This window comes from Anneissia japonica, unplaced genomic scaffold (genome assembly GCF_011630105.1).
Source record: "Anneissia japonica isolate Jap-2015-1 unplaced genomic scaffold, ASM1163010v1 scaffold287709_len1912824_cov184, whole genome shotgun sequence".
Taxonomy (NCBI): Eukaryota; Metazoa; Echinodermata; class Crinoidea; order Comatulida; family Comatulidae; genus Anneissia; species Anneissia japonica.
The window spans coordinates 1,085,002-1,103,924 of record NW_022751466.1 but is presented as its reverse complement, the minus strand read 5'-3'; the positions used below and the strand labels follow the sequence as shown (position 1 = coordinate 1,103,924).

At 32.8% G+C, this 18,923-nt stretch overlaps 2 protein-coding genes across 2 annotated transcripts in view; both read left to right on the top strand.

Moving 5' to 3' along the window:
* LOC117121649 (E3 ubiquitin-protein ligase RNF31-like) overlaps positions 1-15,919 on the top strand; it is a 29,454-nt gene extending 13,535 nt beyond the window's left edge. The window contains exons 9-20 of the mRNA XM_033266891.1: positions 1,617-1,880; positions 3,398-3,610; positions 5,123-5,344; positions 6,425-6,616; positions 6,950-7,048; positions 7,686-7,775; positions 8,455-8,569; positions 9,272-9,384; positions 9,662-9,775; positions 10,483-10,628; positions 11,384-11,552; positions 12,458-15,919. Of these exons, the coding sequence (XP_033122782.1) occupies positions 1,617-1,880; positions 3,398-3,610; positions 5,123-5,344; positions 6,425-6,616; positions 6,950-7,048; positions 7,686-7,775; positions 8,455-8,569; positions 9,272-9,384; positions 9,662-9,775; positions 10,483-10,628; positions 11,384-11,552; positions 12,458-12,487 (1,767 nt within the window). The 3' untranslated portion in view covers positions 12,488-15,919. The remainder of the gene's footprint in view (positions 1-1,616; positions 1,881-3,397; positions 3,611-5,122; positions 5,345-6,424; positions 6,617-6,949; positions 7,049-7,685; positions 7,776-8,454; positions 8,570-9,271; positions 9,385-9,661; positions 9,776-10,482; positions 10,629-11,383; positions 11,553-12,457) is intronic.
* An 828-nt stretch (positions 15,920-16,747) lies between these two features.
* LOC117121719 overlaps positions 16,748-18,923 on the top strand; it is a 25,952-nt gene continuing 23,776 nt past the window's right edge. The window contains exon 1 of the mRNA XM_033267004.1: positions 16,748-17,310. Coding sequence (XP_033122895.1) covers positions 17,121-17,310 — 190 coding nt within the window. The 5' untranslated portion in view covers positions 16,748-17,120. The remainder of the gene's footprint in view (positions 17,311-18,923) is intronic.

Genomic DNA, 18,923 nt, shown 5'->3' with positions numbered 1-18,923 from the left:
CAACCATATTTTCTGATTATGTCATTTATGATGACTTTATCAGAAAATATGGTTGGTTAAGTCATGTATCATGCATAGGGATGTTGACTCCTGCAAGGCTCTGTTTGAAATATCTGGTCTGGGACATTTTCCTTTTGGTCCTCATATTCATACCCTACGCCGGATCATCACAAAAATTCAGTCATTTTTTTTACTGGACTTTTACAAACTATTATAGAAAGTTACATTTACACCCATTGAAAACTTTTGATAGATATTTACTTCTGTGATCTAAAAAATTAAAATGACCCTCCCATACCCTACTCCGGATCATCACAAAAATTTAATCATTTCTTTAGTCAACCTTGATAAACTGTTATACAAAGTTTAAATTATACCCATTGATTTTTTCAGAGATATTTAGGTCTGGGTCCTCAAAAATTGAATGACCCTCCATTTTACACCCTTGACTGATTCACCACCAGCATATACAGTAATAGTTTTTTCCTTGTAAGGTTGAACTTTTTCCGAATGTTTCATTCAGATCAGTTAATCCGTTTTCGAAATACTGTATGTAGTCTGGGATGTTTACCTTTAAATGGTCCTCAGATCCACACCATACTGCGGATCGTCACAAAAATTTAAAAATTTTTTTACAAGACCTTTACAAAGTATTATAGAATGTTTCAAATAGAGCCATTGGTTTTTTTTAAAGAGGGCCTGCCTGCCCAGTAGGGCCTGCTAGTAGTAGAAAAAAGTTTGTAAATCTACTACTACTATATAGAATCAGATTGTGTCCGATAGTCAAACTACAAATGTATGTTATTTTTAATACCGGCATGGTTGTAGTATCTTCTCATCAAAAGAATTCCTATTTCTGTATTTTAACAAATTTCAATTCAATAATTTTTTCTATACTGGTCATATGTATGCAAATTTATTTAAACTTTAGTCATTGAGATTAGGCCTATAGATAGAATACCCGATCAGCAGTGGATGTCCTGATTTGTGAGCAGAAGAGCATGCACACATACTTTTGGAAGCACCACTTCCATTTCAGTGTTAAATTGGCTATTCTGATGCCACCACACGGTTGTCACAATAGCAAATTTAAGCTCTGACTCCCTTTGACTCACTGAAAACGTGATTGGCTGACATTGGAAACCAACTATATGGAAATCCTAAGCAACTGAGAGTACGATGCAATATGCCCGACTGTGAGTTTACCCCGATAACAAAGAAGGCCAAACATTGAAAAAGCTTTGGTATTCCAATGAACTGTAGCAATCAACTTGAAAAATTAAGGTTTATAGAAGATTCTGACAGAAAATGCTAAATAAAACGGAGAAATTGTACTACTATATCTTTTTACTTGTTTTAGCCAGGGTATGCACTGCATACCTTGCTTGCCTTGACAGTCTGCCACTGTTTACAAAACTGATATAACTTAACTACATTCATAAGATTTTATAAAAAAGGACCAACAATTCATTCCAAGAATCTGTATGTTATACAGTGCAATTTTAAACTACAAAAAATTTAACATATTTAAACAATTGTGTGAAAAATTAATTTCCATTTGTTGTAATAAATACTGGAATGCATTGGAAAAATATGACCATGTTTTTATGTTTCAGGAAGCCCAGTGTAAAGGTTTTGATTTTGAAATGATTGAGGTTGCACTAAATGTAGCTGAGAAGGACAACATACCGATTGACATCTGGCTTGATAAAAATTATCACAACTTTGTTGAGAGTGTTAAGGTGTCGGTTACTGACAAGCTGAATGCTATGGTACCAGGAGCAACAATTTCTGATGAACAAATAAGGGATGTAATCTATAAACACAAGGGTGACAGGGAAAAGATAGAACAGGAGTGCATTGAAAAAATCCAAAACAAGGTATGAAAGTTTAAATTCTTTTTTTTTTTCATTTATTAATTTTTTATACTCAGTAATTTTGAAATATTTATTTTATAGTTTTTTTAAAATAAATTTTGAACCATATCTAGCTGTGTTTTGGTTCAAATGTTTAGAATCCTTCTTCGTCATTTCTTTTTTACTTTGATAGTGATGAAAACTTGTTGATTAAAAATTGACATTCTTTAGTCACAAGTGCAGTTCCTGTAATACATATTTTGGGTGTTACTGTATAGCAGAGATTGACCTAATTTTCTAGAATTAAATTTTTGTTCTTAATTTACTCTTTTGATGTATTGTCAGTCGTGACATCATCACATTCATTTGCAAGTAATTTTTTTGCACACTAATTTGATATAGTGCCTGCTATTTTTTTGGTCTTTTGGTGTCGAAAAAGCTTAAAGTTGGGGTGGTTTTAAATAGAGGGATTCGGCGATGTTTATTTACAGCCGGTCACGTGACCTACAGTCGATGTACCATGAAAAACATTACAGTGCGATCAGTGTGAAAGTATAGGAAAAGGTAATGTTATGGTTTCGAAAACAACCACCCACTGTTAACTTAAGAAATAAATGGCAAGGAAAGGCAATACAATTGTTGAAAATAGCGTGTATTTACATTCTAGTGTTCTCCTTGCATTGTATGCTTTGAAATTTATGTGATCCTTCGAAAACCTTAGCTAGCCTAGAAATCGTAGCATAGTCCGCGGGTCGAAGGCTCTCCTGCATACCTAAACAGGCCGTAGATATCCAGGGCCTAGGCCTAACATTTGTCGAAAAATCTCAAATTGCCTTGGACGCCAAGTTACAAAAAGTTTGTGTGTTGAATTTTGGGACATCAGCAATCGACTTAGAGTAACTTAAATTACGTTCAAAAGAACAAATACAGCAATTGCTGTATGATGATCTTTACAGCAATAACATGGGAGAGCCGCCATAGCAATCTCCGCTGTGCCAGTCTATTGTTTACGTCCAACACACAAGTTAGGTCACATGACACCCAGCGCCAAATCTATTGCAATGAAAATTTTGTTGCTAGGTCAAGCTCTGAATGCACACAGTGAACCTAAAAAATCTTGCTCTGCCGCACTGGTTAATACCATTGAAGCCTAGACCACCTACTAGGCAAGGCCTAGAAAGGCATAAATGGTTATGAGATAATTTTTTAAAAGGAAATAATGGTTCCTTCAGCCTTCATTTTCGAAAGTGTCCTCAGAAATTGACAGTAATTGCTTAAGAATAGTTAAATATGAACTAAATACAGGTCTTTTAAATACAGGTCTTCTAATTAAAGACCCCTCCAATTAAAGACCACTTTCAATTAAAGACCACATTTCTGTGAAGTTCTAAGTTAACAAATTTCTTTTATCCTTTTATTCTAATAGAGACCAAACCTGCTTAATGCCATGGAAACTCTGTTCCCAAAAGTGGTCTTAAATAGGAGACCTGTATATAAGATGAATAAATTAATTGACCAATTAAACTTGTTTAATTGCGTAGATTGTCAAGTTAACTGGATTGAAACTTGAGAGGGGAGGACATGTCTTAACAACTGAAGAAATAATAGCAGAATTGACCAATAGCAAAGGTGATGTAAACCAGATGTTAGCAGAAGTATTTAAAGATGACATGAAGCAGTTTTATGACAGAATTTGGGAAAAAGCTCCTTATATGAAAGAAAGCTTTTTTGATTTTCCAGTTGAAGAGAGAGAGGTAAGTTATACCAGACCTTATCCAGATGCATCAACTGAGCTATTATTTATACAATTTACAGGCCCGTAGCCAGCATGCTTCAAGGGGGGTTCTGGGCGTGGGGTTCAGAGCCCGCCAAAGGGCCCCAGGTGGGGTCAAGGGGGGGCTAAGCCCCTGTGGGGGCCGGGGGCGAAGCCCCCGAAGCCAGAGCATTTATAGGATTTTAAATGCATGTACATGTCATTTAAATGCATGTTCATGTATATTTAAATACTTTTTACACAATTTTAAAAATAAGATAAGAAGACTTTCTCCAATACAGGATTTAGAACGTAAATGTTTATTGTGAAACAAACTTTTTTTTTTTTAATTAAAAAGCAATGCTTAACATTTTAATGCTACTATGTAATGTTATCTCTAAAAATATAACTGGGATAAAATTAGCAATACCCACTAGGTGACTGTACAAAACACAGACCTTGCACATTATGAGATCGCTTAAATACCATTATTAAAATATGGAGGTATGTAAAAGGTCTTTGCTTAAAAGAGAAATATTGCAAATAATATTTTATTTATTGCAGAAATGAAGAAACAATAGGAACTGACAGCCCTACATTTTACTTTTTTACCAAAATAACTTAAATGTTAAGTTGCAATGAAAATATATATAATTAGGGCAAGGAAAAATGTTATTATATTTACAAGTTACAGAACCATGTAAATATACTTGCACGGTAATATTGAAAAAAAAACCAGACATAATTCTAATGCTACAAATGTACATGTTTAAGAACCAGTTTATGTAAAAAAACTTAGCACAGTGAAAATAAACAATAATTTAAGAGCTGTCTTGGTTTAAATGAGATATATTGAAAAAAAATAATAAATATATTATTATGAATAATGTCAGTTAATTCTGACGAAACGTGAAAACATTACCAAGTATATTTCCTTGCTAGCCTAGCTAGCCTAGGCCCTGGCGCGTGTCCTCGATCCCAGAGAAATGAAAAATGTCGAGCACCCAAACTTTTGTGATGACGTCGTGCCAAAGTAAATAAACTACGGAGCACGCGATTGGTCAAATAGCTTAGACAACAAACCTCTCATTAATATTCATTTTGAAGTCTTGCTGGTTACGTCATTCAGCTGGCTGCAGCTTTGTTTTGATTTTTACGATCGGACTACGAACGATAGCGACAATAAACAGTGCCAAAAATGCTCCTATTTTGCAATAAATTGCACTATTTTGGAAACGGGGGATCGTTTTCTGGTTAAGGGGATTCGCTGACAAAAGGGGGGGTTTGATGAAAAAGGGGGGTTCGCCCGAACCCCTAAAAACCCCCTGGCTACGAGCCTGATTTATAATTAATTAATAGTCTTTTTATTAGATTATATTATTTTTGTGTGACTTTTTAAATGGGTTTCCCGGGATTAGCAGAAAAGCCATTCTTCAGGTGTGGTTTCACAATCAGAACAAGCATTGCATTTTGTCTATGTTACTATAAATTTGAGTTAATATTATTTTTGCAGAAAAAAGTAAGGATTTTATTTGCCGAACACAATCTCAAAAGCTGGGGCAGATCCGAAAATGCTTTGCAACTTATAAGTGAGATGGAAGACAGAATTAAAGAAGATCCAGAATACTTCTACGATGTGGTCCAGGCAGCAAATAGTTACTGGGATATTCAGGAAGCCAAAAATTTCCTTAACAAAGACTGTTCAGTTTGTTTTATGGATTTTCCTATGTCTCGGGTATGTCAGTTTTAATACTTAAAGTTACTAATAACTATTTTATTGACATGTAACAATTTCAACATTAATATCTATCCACTCAGTTTGCAATGATGCTTTTACTTGTCATCATCAATGAAAAAAAAGGCCTTTTGAAATAGACATAATACTCAAGTTGCCAGTGTTGCAAGTTGCCTAGTTACAGTAACAGCCTAAGTAAAATTATTCTCTCTTGCATGAGAAAATGTTGCCAGAGTAATATTATTTCTATTTACGATTTATATTGTTCATTTCTTAAAACCTCTAAGCTAAGAAAATTTGCCTGTGCCATTATATATATTAAACGTAACTATTACGTAATTATCGTGTAACTATTATGTTATAATGAGACACATGCTAATCTTTTTAAAATTAACATGTTGTTCACTCGTATAAACTATTCCTAACAAAAACAACTACAGTAAACCGCAACTGAACCACCTGTTACACATATATGGCTTATCTGAAAATAGGGAGTCCATCAACAGTTGTTTTACTCAATTCCATAAAGGCTTGTTTATACTTGCAATGATAATGATAAAAAGCAATTGTTTATATAAAAAAATAAAAGAAATAACAGAAGTTTTTGCACTAGGACAATTCGATAACGGGTTATTGTGTATACGATAACAAAATATTTTGACAAATCAATTCAAATGATGTCATACAGTAATCATAGAAAAATAGTAAAATCGTTCTTACTACTATGATTTTATCGTTTTCCATGATTATGACATCAATTTTATTGATTTAATATGAACATTTTTTTTACTGTGTACACATCCAAGTGTATTTTCTATATGAATAATTACTTTTTAGTATCATTATCATTATCGTTGCAATTATGACTAAACATTGGGCTCTTGCTTTATTAGTTATTCATTAGCTCATCACTCGCGATTCGCTCGAGAACTGCTCTAGAGTCACTTGTGTGCGGATATAGAAAGTGCTGTGAACAGTACTTTACTAATAAATAGCAGTTGTAGTTCCTTTACTTACTTACCTGAATACTTCTATTTTATAAACAAATATTTAATAACCAGCTTCTTTCTTCATTTTTAGCTCTTGCAATCACCATTTTGTCAGCAAGGCCATCAGTGTTTGATTTGTAAAGAATGTTTTAAAGGTCATTTCACTGTATGTATCAAGGACCGGAATATTCTAGATGCTTCCTGTCCTTCTTGTGACTTGCCAAAACTTATGCAAATTACTGAAGCTGAAGTATCACAGTACTTTGCAATGATTGATGTTATGGTAAGTGTTACCAAGACCGGTATTACAAAAATTATTTTACTATGCAACTGTTGCTTACTGTTGGTAATGGTTTAAATGTCTCTTCCAATAGACAGGTGCGCGTACAACCAGTAGCGCAAGAGCTTTAAGCTCTCAGTGGTAGAAGCCAGAGGCCACAGGCTTTAACACGTTGACTGCCAGACATGTGTTGCGTGTATAAGAATTTTTCAATCTTAATTTGCTATTTTAAGCCTCATCTTATATGTGAGAATATACAGTACTCAAAATTATTACATTTTTCAGCAATTAAATTAATATCGAATGAGTATGCATAGTACATATTCTTGTTTTCAGCTTCGAAGCGTGCTTGATAAAGATGTTTATGATCTTCTTCACCGTAAACTGCGAGACCTACAACTGTTTAAGGACGATCGTTTTAGATGGTGCTTACATGTAAGTAAATATTTTTTGTTAGATGGTTATAGTCACTATGATGGTCTTTGTCACACAGTACAGTTAATGGTTACTTGAGAAAAATTGTACCCCATTTGGGATTTAAACCCAAGACCCTTTGATTATTGTTCTGTTGCTATTTTAACTGAGCCATGATCTGATGTGCTCCATTACATTTTTTCTATTAGAATGTGCTATTGCATAATATACAATACAATCAAATGTTGAATTACATTGTAAAGTTGCTATAAAATATTGTATTGCTCCAATTTGGATTTGAATCCAGTACACATTGATGTCTTTTTTTTTCGGCTCTACCATCTGAGCTATTAGTAATATTATACAAGTTATTATATTAGACAAATTATTTGTTTTGTTTACTAAAATAAGTAGCTAATTGGTTCAACAATACAGATAATTTTTCCACTATACCTATGAAACCTTCTTATGAAATTCTTTGAGAATTTATTATATACTGCTAAATTAGTAAAAGCCACTTAGTGAATGTCAAAGTAATGGGTTTTATGTGTAATAGAATATATATCTTTTTACTTTCTCTGAACTATTCAATTTAAATTTCATATATATTCTTTTGTATTTAAAATAAATACTGTATAATATTAATTGTTTATAATAGTGTGGCAGTGGTTTTATCAACGAGCAGAATATCCGTAAGATGCAGTGTCCTGATTGCAAAAAATACTCTTGCTTTGAGTGTAAGAAAAAGGTATAGTAAAAAAAATTGTCTTTTCATATATTTAATGTAGTCAATAGTAAGAAAATAGTATACAAATAATGAATGTTTATAAGTGCAATGGGAAGAATATTTTTATGAGTTGATGGTACGAAAGTACTACTGAAATAAAAAAAAAGATTGACTGTTCCATTCAAGGAGTTTGAGCTGAGTTGAATGGAACAATAAATCTTTCAATGAATGAAAATATTCTTTCCATTTTGCAAATACAAAAACAATTCATTATTTGTTTTATAACACGCCTAAAATAGATTCTTGTCATTTAATATTTTATGAAAAAATCTACCCTTATATATTGGTACAGTATAGTACCATAATTGTTATGTAATGTTGTTTCATATATTTTTGCAGTGTTGCACTAAGTAAGTCTTATATTAATTATTAATATTATATTATATTATATTATTAATGGCTTTCTTGACTTGTCCAACAGTAGGAGTAAGTTGAATTTATGATGGAATTGCATTCCACACCACAGGGCAAAATTTAAATAAAGCTTGATCACCAGACATCTGCTTTACAACTGGGTTATACAATTTCTCTGATCTCGGCACACATCAACTATACTGATAGAGCTCTTATAGATTATGTTGTACCTCATATAGGTTTTACCTTGTTAAAAAGTTTTAATTATCTTTTCCTTATTTTAAAGTGGGAGCCACAGCATGACAACATCTCTTGTGAAGAATTTGAACAGTGGAGGAGAGACAATGATCCTGACCTACAGGCTGCTGGTCTTGCCAGACATCTACAGGAGAATGGAATAGGTATGACTATATTAGTTGATTTATATCCTGGAAATCTTTACTTTCACCTATATTAACTATGTATTGAGCCACATATTAAACTTCATAGTTTGGAGCAAGTTCAGAATATTAAGGTTGTACCATACTTTTCATCTGCTGCTTGTCATATTTTACAACTGATATGTTCTGCCCTTTTTTCCTCTCTTGTTCTTAATTTCCATTCATGATGTCTCATTGGTTTGTTCAATGAAAGCAGCCAGCTCAGTCAGCTAAACTGTTGGTAGCCACTGTGTGTGCATTGAACAGTGGAGATCTCTTCATTCCTGGTTCAATTCCTATCGCTGTTCTCTTTGAGTTTCAGCTGGAGGGCTGAAAAGTAAGTTTAAAAAGTGAACCGTCGTCAAATCAGATGCTTAAACCGTTGGTCCCGTGTGCAAAATAGCCCTTGTACATGTTAAAGAATGCAGTGCACTATTTGCAAAAGAGTAGGCGATTGTCTCCTGGTATACTGCCCAATTTATCATCAGGAGGACACCACTGGAAATAAGTCTCATGACTTTTGTGGGTTATCCTTGATGTGCATCACACCAAAGAAATCCAATTCAGTTCAATCTACTAACTATATTTTCTTTGTGCACCTCCAATGCCTCATTCAATTAAAAAAAAATTAAATATATCAATATTTATCCTTATTTTAAATGTTCTTCATACTTTTTTGTGCAGATTGTCCTAAGTGTAAGATGAGATATGACCTTGCTAAAGGTGGGTGTATGCACTTCAGATGTACTCAGTGTAAACATGAGTTTTGCTGTGGATGCAAGCAACCAATGTCATCAGTAAGATTTATATTAAATTTTTTTGGAATAATAAACTTCAGAATTTATGATAAATTATTGAGCCAGACTTTTGTATCCTTTAGCAGAAGTAGTGGCACAAATTGTAATGTAGTGTACTTAAATGCCTTTATCATACCTGTGTTGTAAGGTTTCCATCAAAATTTAATCAAAAATGCATCCGTGTTTCATTTGCTCTAAGCAAGAATTTCATTTTAGTTTTTCATGAGAATGTGCTTAATGATGTGTGTAATTATTAATGTACCTCAATTAATTTCAGAAATGTACCCGATACGAATCTTGTCGCACAAAAGGTTTACATACTCATCATCCAAGAGATTGTTTGTTTTATCTGAGAGATCTTGATGTTGATGTTCTTCAGAATCTACTTAAGGTTTGTTTAAAGTTACAGTACTTTTGTTGCAAGGAGAACATTCAATACAGTTATACTGTGAGCTTTCTATTCAGCCTATTTGCTGCCTGAAAGCATGGATGAATGGAGTATAAGTAAACAAACCAAAAATGATAGAATCCAGAATTTATCAAACAAAAAAAAAATTGTTAAATGAGATATTTGAAGTCACTACAAAAGGAGTCACATGGTTGAGAAATAAAAATAAAATTGAGTTAATGGTATGTACATGGTAAACTTTAATTTGGTGATTGAATGACTTTCCTAGAATAAGTAGATAATAACAGATAATAATATTTTAACAATTCCCCTATTAACAATTAACCTGATTAAAAACAAAATAAATGAATGTCATAACTATATAAATATACATACACAGATACAGAGGTATGAGCTATAGAAGTTTAGATTAACTAATAATAAACAAATAATAGGCAATAGGAAAGTACAAAATCTGCACAAAGAACATTTTTATAGTTAGAAATTTATTGGCATATTATGAATACTATGAAACATCTGAAGATTACGTATTTTAGTTATTATCTCAATACAATCTCTTCAATGATGCACCTCAATTTATAGTGAGCTCAAAAGCTGAAAGGTTGCACTTTGTGTTGTATCCTTTGGCAAATTTGTGTATTATCATTATTGTTATAGTTTTTAATGTTCAGTAATTGTTTTGATTTTAGAGCCATGATGTAGCTTTTGATACAGAACCAAAGCCTGGTGAACGGGTTGATAAATGCCCCGTACAGGAACAAAAGGATACGCCAAATGGACTTACAGATGAAAAGTGCGGCAAGGCAGTCAAGGGAAAGAATGCAGGATTATGCGAGTAAGATATCACTTTAAAGTAATATTAGGCCTTCCATGTGAAGTAAATTTACAGCATATATAAGTGCTCCCATAAAACCCAAAGATGCAAATTAGTATCTTGAAAAAAACCATGTCTGAAACTTAAGTTTTATATTTTGGCTTTGTTTATACAGTATCCATATTTTGTACATGTGTCATCCAACAAATTATTGAACATTTGAAAACTTTAAGCTACAATTTTATTGAAATTGTTTTTAAGTTTGAAACTTTTTTTCAGTTAGGCTAATATTGATACCTCATGCATTATTTGTTTATTGTATTAAAGGAAATTATTGAACTAAAGTTACATCATTTTAAAGCTAATTATTTTTTAGAAAATGATTATGTCAAAAACACATTTTCATGTTTTGTGACTTGGTTTCATGAGAGCAATTTACATGTACAATACAGTAATATTCATATGTTGCTTACAAGTGATTTCATAATTCTGATCCAGGGCAAATATTTGAAAACTACTTATTTACTTATGAAAGGTGATAGCGTCTAGCTATCTGGCTGATGTTCAGGGACCCTCTTAAATACATGTATAACATGATACTTTATCAGCAAGGTCGCATTATGAGGCATAGAAAGTGGAGATATGTTGTTTAGTCATGAGGAATAAATCCTCTGCTGGCACTGGATTTGAACCCAAGACCCTGGGATTGGAAGGCAAGCATCTTAACCACCAAGCTAAATGTACATGTTCACTACAAAACTTCTTTTTGTTAATAGAGTGCATTACAAGGAGTACCTTGTTGGTTTGATAAACACTAAACACATTGACCCTGCTGAAACATTTGATGCCCACCGCTTGAAAATCTGTATTACACGCCATGAGATGCGCGTCCCTGATCGAAGGCCACAAGAAAGTGAGGAGAATTACAAGCAGCGCCTTTTGAAAGTGAGTTAGATGCTTTTTCTTAAGATTAATTAATGATATTCAGTAAAGTTTATTTATAGTATGTTACATAATAATAATAAGAATAATAATAAATAATTAATCAGGTAATCTATCAATTGACCAATTGAATAATAAGTTGATTTATTAACTGAGCAATTGATTAATGAATCACTTAGTCAGTTAATAGCCCAATCAGTTTGATCAATCAATTGTTTAATCAATTTTGAATGATCACTATATTGATCAATTAAATAAGCTGGTGATTGATCAATTGATTGGTCTGTTTAGTCTGTTGATTAGTCCTATTCTCAAATTTATCAGTGTTTTTATTAGCATCAGTAGTATATGTGAGCTGTCATGACAAAATGAGTCAATATGATATATTTAGGAAAATATCTGAAGTGATATTTTGACAAAAATTGAGTTTCAGTTTTTCTAATAAGTTTATTATGTATATTTCATAGTAGCAAAAGTTTGAAGTTGAATTACCTAGGTAATCATGTTTTTGAGGCACATTTTGTAAAGCTATTTTTCAGAATTGATAGGAAAACTAACACAAAATGTATCAGTTCTTTATCTTTGTGGGCGATTTTCTCTTTAGTATACTTTTAGCCATCTGAACTTTAAAACGATCTTACTCCGGTTTTACTCAACCTCGGAACCTGATTCAAAGACCAAAATAAAGTTTATATAGTCATCTATCTAAATATATCAAATAGTTTTTCATTTTTTGTCACACAAGACTCATTTTGTTACGTCAGCTCACATATTGTAATGTTATTAAATTTCCCTATTTCTGTCAATAATTTTAATTATAATTCTAATTCAACAATAATTTTGTATAAAAATAGTTTAAAAAATTAGTAGTTTAATATTAACCATTTATTTTAAATTTATACTTCCAGGTTGTTCAGGATGAGTTTCCAATTGTTTAGAAAAGTGGAAAAACTGTGAATTCAGTTAATTAAGATTGTGCTCTAATTGGCTTTAAAAGCATATGATCTGCAATTACAAAAATGTTATAAGGATTAGTGGTTGTTCGAAATCAGTTACAACTAGTCAGGGGGGAAAATTGGTATTTAGCAAAATGCATATAGAAGCTCAGAATTACATCCAAATTTATTGAAATTTAAAAGTCGACTAATCAAAATGTCATCCAGAAGGTGGCACATTTTTTATTAAATCTCACAATTATATCCCTCAGGCTAATAGTAATCTGTTCCTTGTTTTTGGTACCAAGCGATTGTTTATTTAAGTAATAATTTGTTATCATTTTATTCAATATGTGAATGGGTTTTTTTTTTCTGGTGGAAATAAACAACTACAATAAGTTTAAACATAAAATTTACAATATATACCACTAATGTAACCATCACCAAGATATTACCAATATTAAGGATTTTTCAAATTTACAAGAGGCCATAAGTTAGCTAACTTTCTTTGTTTCACTAACATGCAATATTAGTAGGTTTTACATTTGGAACAAATGTAAGAATAGTTTTCTGCATATGCAAAGCCAAGTAGGTAAATTTTGAATGTGTAAAAACTCATTGCTGCATCATTGGCTGATTCAAAGAGGAGGGGGAGCGAGTGAGCCCAAAGCCCCTCCCTCACTAAATTTTCCAAAATTGTAAAAAAAAATGGAGAACAGACTAAAATTATAATAAAATACTGTATAAGCAATGGCAGATCCAGGTATTTGAAATAGGGACTTTCACAGATAGTGAGTTGAAAAACTTTGATTATGGCACTTCTTGATGCCTGGAAAAGGCATTCTTAGACTTAAATTTGAATGTAATTTTCTTTTTTTCTGAATTTTTGTTAAATTTTGAAACATTTAGGGGGGACTGGGCTGGCTGGGTCCCCCTGAATTTGCCTATGAGAAGTCTGAGAATGCCATTTCCCGCAATTTAGAGGTGCCATAATCATAAATTTTTTTCCTCTGTCTGTGAAAATCTCTCGTGGGGCTCTCTCTGTTTCGAATCCCTGAATTAGCTCACTGGGCATGCACAAGATTCGACACCCCCCCCCCCCCCCCCCCACACACACACACACACACACATCTACACAATCTGCACCAGATGTGGGTGATATGACAATAGGTGTTAATTAGAGATGTATTAGAAAGAAATATATGAACCTTGTTGGCGTAAAAACATTAAAGCATAGTTGAACCATATGATAATGTGATTCAGTTTAAAATGATATTATTTTATTTTCATGCACACAACATGGCACAAATGAGTTTAGATGATTGATATGAGTTTAGATGATTGATACTGTAAACGAAAATACAGTATATAAAGTACTGTTAACAGAAATATTTTATGCTGCCTACTTTTGCAAGTTCTAGGTGACAGTGTATCCATGAGACAAAAATAATATGTACCATATGCAAAGTGGTTTGTGTCTGTATTCTAATGAGGAAGACTGCAAATTGTGTATAACACTAATAATTGAAAATTAGAATGTGCAATGTGACAATGAAGATGATCGGTAAAGCTGTAATGGACCTTTCCGCTAAGCCCTGCCCCTTGGATTTTGTTTTAAGGTCCCACAAAACATACGCAAACACGTGTGTCTGTGGGTTAGACACGCGCATATTCCTAGCACTGTTCTGATTAGCCAATTGTTAAGTTTGATGATAATCTGGAAGGTTCATTGTAGTGATTTGCAAATATTTTTTTTTAAACTTATAAGGCTTACTGAAAAAAGTTTCATTGGATTATAATCATTTGTATATAAGTAGTTCTTCATTCATTAAGATGAGATTTTTGTTGGTTGTATCTGAACATTTACAGCGTCAAGAAAGATTTTTCTTTGTCTTGTTTTTATCTGTTTCATCAAATGAAATTATGAATTTAATGAAATTAAAAAGAGCATCTACATATATTTCTTAAATCCTGCTAATTTTATTATAAATTTGTCTTATCAAAGTAATTAAATTATATTTAAACAAGGACTTATTAAAATACAACTAGTAGCAGCATCACAGGTTAATATATTTAAAAAAAAACCAATGTCCTATATTAGTAGACCGACGTTTATTAAAATCAGAATTATCTTATTCAAATAGTGAAGAAGGTAAATCATGTATTTCAACCAATAATATATACGTACTTGCGACGTTTCGATCTTCTACCAGTAGAACTTCATCAGGCACTGAACAACTAGCACCAGCACCCGTCAGTGCCTGATGAAGTTCTACTGAACGTCTGTATGAAAAGAAAGAAGATATATTAGACGAAAACTGTAGAGAATTTTCAATTTTAAATTAAAGATTTGCACTTGCCTATTTGGATAAATTGCTATTATCGTTGATATTTTTTTCCCCTTCATTATGTAGTAAATATCACACACACGCACACACACACATACACATACACGTAATCGAAATGGTCTAGTCTTAGAAAAGCAATTTCCTGGAGTCTTCTGCAGCACAGACATCTAAACCTTGCAGTGACGGAATGAATAGTCTTTTGCAAGATGTAAACGTATTGGTAGTAGATCAAAACGTTGCAAGTACAGTACAGTACGTATATATTATTGGTTTCAATATATGAATTTACCCTCTTCACAATTATCTGTCTGTGAAGGGCGTCCTAAACTTGGTCAGGATTGCCAATTGTTGTGTCTATGCCCCTCGGGGGCAAAGAAACTATGTTGTTGTCTGGCAGTTAAAGATGGCTGAAGGGTAAATCCGGTGGAGGTGCATGATGGGTCAGGTGTCATCTTAAGTACCTTATTACTGTACAAAATTCATACAAAAAATAAAACAGCACACATTTCCTGATAACTGAATCCCATGTGGATACTTTATTAGTAAACATAACACAGTAAGGCAGTATGGGGTATTAGACACACGCTCCCACTGGGAGCCTATTTTTGCTTTAGTGCAGTTATAGCATCTCATTGCGTATACAAAATAACACAAATAAAATAACTTCATTCATAATATCAGTGAATTGTACAGATGTATAGAATCTTTTTAAAGGTAAGCTACACTTATATGACATTCCATATTCTTAAAAAATGGGATGTTGAGAAATCCCAATTTATTAATTTTGAAATTAAAAGCTCAGAAATAAATCGTTTGATAAGTAGAAAATATATATTGGAATTTGACTAATCGACAAAATGAACTAAATGTACTAATATCACATAATGGTCACATGTATTTTAACATGAAATTTTCCTTATTTTCAATAGGTCTATATTCAATCGATTATGATTGTTAATTCAAACTGCTCTTGTGTAATATAAACAATAATTGATGAACTTCTGTAATAATAATAAAACAAAATACTGGGGATAGAGATGTATTATTATTTAATGGAAATCAATAAAGATAACAACTTAAGTTTATAGTCATCGTATATTGTTCAAATATTGCAAAATTATGTATGAAGTATCGAGAGTCAGTAGCATGGTGCAGTGACATTTTACAGTGACGGATCCAGAGATGTCGGAGATGGGGAGGGAGGGGTGGGGGGTGGCGATCGAGGGACAACACTACCGCGAAATTGTTTTCTAGACTTCTGGAAATAATCTCTGGGAAGCGTTTTGGGGGATCAATAATTTCTCTTTCTTTCTGTCACTTCTTTTTTTTTTACTTTCCAAAAGGAGGTGCCGGGTCGCCCCTAAATATGCCCCTGTTATCGGCATAAGAGAGTTGAAAGCTGGCATAGTTGAATGTATGTTGGATGTTGAATGGATTCTGAACACACATCTGTGAACAACAATACAAGGATACAAGGATACAATGAGACTTATTCATCCCACTACAGAGAAATATTATGGCTTAATATAATATTGTGACAGCAAAAATCATTAGACAATAGTAGTAGTAGTAGTAGTAATAATAAATAATAAGTAATAATAAATAATAATAATAATTATAATAATAATAATAATTATTATTATAATTATAATAATAATAATTATTATAATAGTAATAATAATAATTGATGTTTTAGATATGTTATAGTTGGAGTAATGCGTTAAATATCGTTTGTAGTTTGGTTTTATATTTTGCGTTTTATTGATAAATTATTCATTAGGCCTATCATTCATTTAGATTTAAGTTACAGGAAGCATTTATTTATTTATCATTTATTTAGATATACACCATCAGGCGGGTAACACACATTTGAAGTGAACGGTGCGTCATTATAATAAACAAGTATTTAAAATTAGACACAAATACAACAATAATATAGAAAATATAAACCAATTAACATTAATATCATTATTTCATCCTACCGTCTTCGAACTCTCATGCACCAGTACGCCACCAAAAGCAGTTACAGTCTTGTTTGAAATTGGGCCATTATAAGCAATTTTACTTTCCACCGGCCCAGAAGTTACAGGAAAGTTGTTTAAAATAATGTACTGGTAATATTATTGGTATTTCAATACAAATCGACGATGTCTTTGTTTTGATTCCAAAATTTGCATACTGCATTTCCCAAATAATGTGGCATACCGTACCTGTCAGCTCAACCACTTCACACAAAACCCTTTGCGTTGAAGTGAAACTGAAACAAATCCAAGCTTAATGTTGCAACCATGTATAGTAGATTTATATTATTTTTGCTAATTTTGTACTTCAAAGAGGGAGAATCGATACGATTTGGAAATGAATTATCTGATAAGACTGTGGATAACAACTTTGAGACCATGGGTGATGTGGGAATTGAGCAGTTTTCGATGGTTAATGACATCACTACATTGGAAGTGGTTGTCGAGGATACTATAGGTGAGTAGTATGCTATGCTTATTCATTTAATCGTCAAGCTCCATAGCAAAGCATTGTGATCAAAGTAAAATTTTGGTAATCACAAATTAGACAAAAAAAATCGTCTATTATAAGAATAGTATTAAGTATTATTATTATTATTATGACGTTGATCATGATGAATAATATTTTTTTAAATGAAACTTATCAAATTCATTAAGAAAAAAAGTCACAGAAATAATTAGTAGGCCTATTCTTATTTTTATTCACTTCTTTATTGCTGTATTATGTATTCATTATTTTGCCATATGACAATTAAGGCTACCCTAAGCCCTTTATACAATACTTGCTTCTATTCTAGGCCTAATATTATGTTGTTGCTAATACCATTCGGTCTGTTACAAAGTTATTAGGTGCATATCCCCACTTTCCCGTTACCCCTTCCACACCTAGAACTGTACACATGTCTACGCTGGCTGTAATAACATGAATATTGTACTTTAATTCAATTCAACATTTAATTACCATCATTTTTGCAAAAGATATAACAATGAAAATGTTTGTACTATAATAAGATATGCAAGAAAAGAAGAAGGCAAAGACATGAGAAACAGGCGCGTAACAGGGGTCTTTTTTTTAAATGTATTTTTTAAAATTTATTTGTTCTTTATACTGGGTTTCCTCTTCAGTAACAAATTACTGTTCTCCCAGAGGGCCCAGTTCACATAAAACAGTCCACGACAGCGGCCGGGTGAACCAATACACCGGGGTAACCCCTTACTCATCTCGAAGGATGTACTGGGTTCTTTAAAGTGCACATAAGCATTTGTGTACACTGGGCCTACGGTTTATAGTCCTTATCCGAGAAGACTTGTTCCACCACCAGAACCATAGGAGCGAGCCGGCCGCGAAACTATGCCGATATTATTGGCTATGATCACGGTGCCCCTGCCTTAACTGCTCGGCCATTTGGCTCGGGAGGGGGAAAAGGTAATAATTTTCCCGGTTGATAATTTATGACCCGGTGTGTTTATGACCCTCCCCCTCCCCCCAATATAGAGAACAATACGACATATCTTAACGGAATATATATAATATATTAGGCCTACACATACACACGTGTGTTTGAAACTAAATATAAGCATTTTCATTATGGTTTTATTTATGACAACCATATTCTTTCATCATCAATACGCATGCAAAGAATTATTACTGTATTTTCACATTTTAGAATGGACCAATGAGCCCTTCTTTTATGATAAAACGTTCTACCTTAAATTTTCTTTCTCCTTGAGTTGGGACTATTATGTGTTCAATTAACTTAGAACCAAGTGGTGTAACCAGCGGGAGTAGAGGTGAAAACGCAACCCTGAGTAAAATCTTGCCAAAATGTTTAACCCCTCTGGGAAAATTGAGAAAGGGGGAAGAAGATAAGATGCTGTTTTCACCCTTGAAATTGCCTAAAAATATACCCAATTCCCGCGCTTCGTGCGCATTTGTCAGATTAGGCCAACTTTTCACTAAAATTTGCACATTTTAGGGATTTTTTGACAGGATTTTTTTAATCAATTCTCTTAAAACTCATAATTTTTTTGGCGTGCTTCGCGCGCATTTTTTAGGGTTAAAATTTCTGC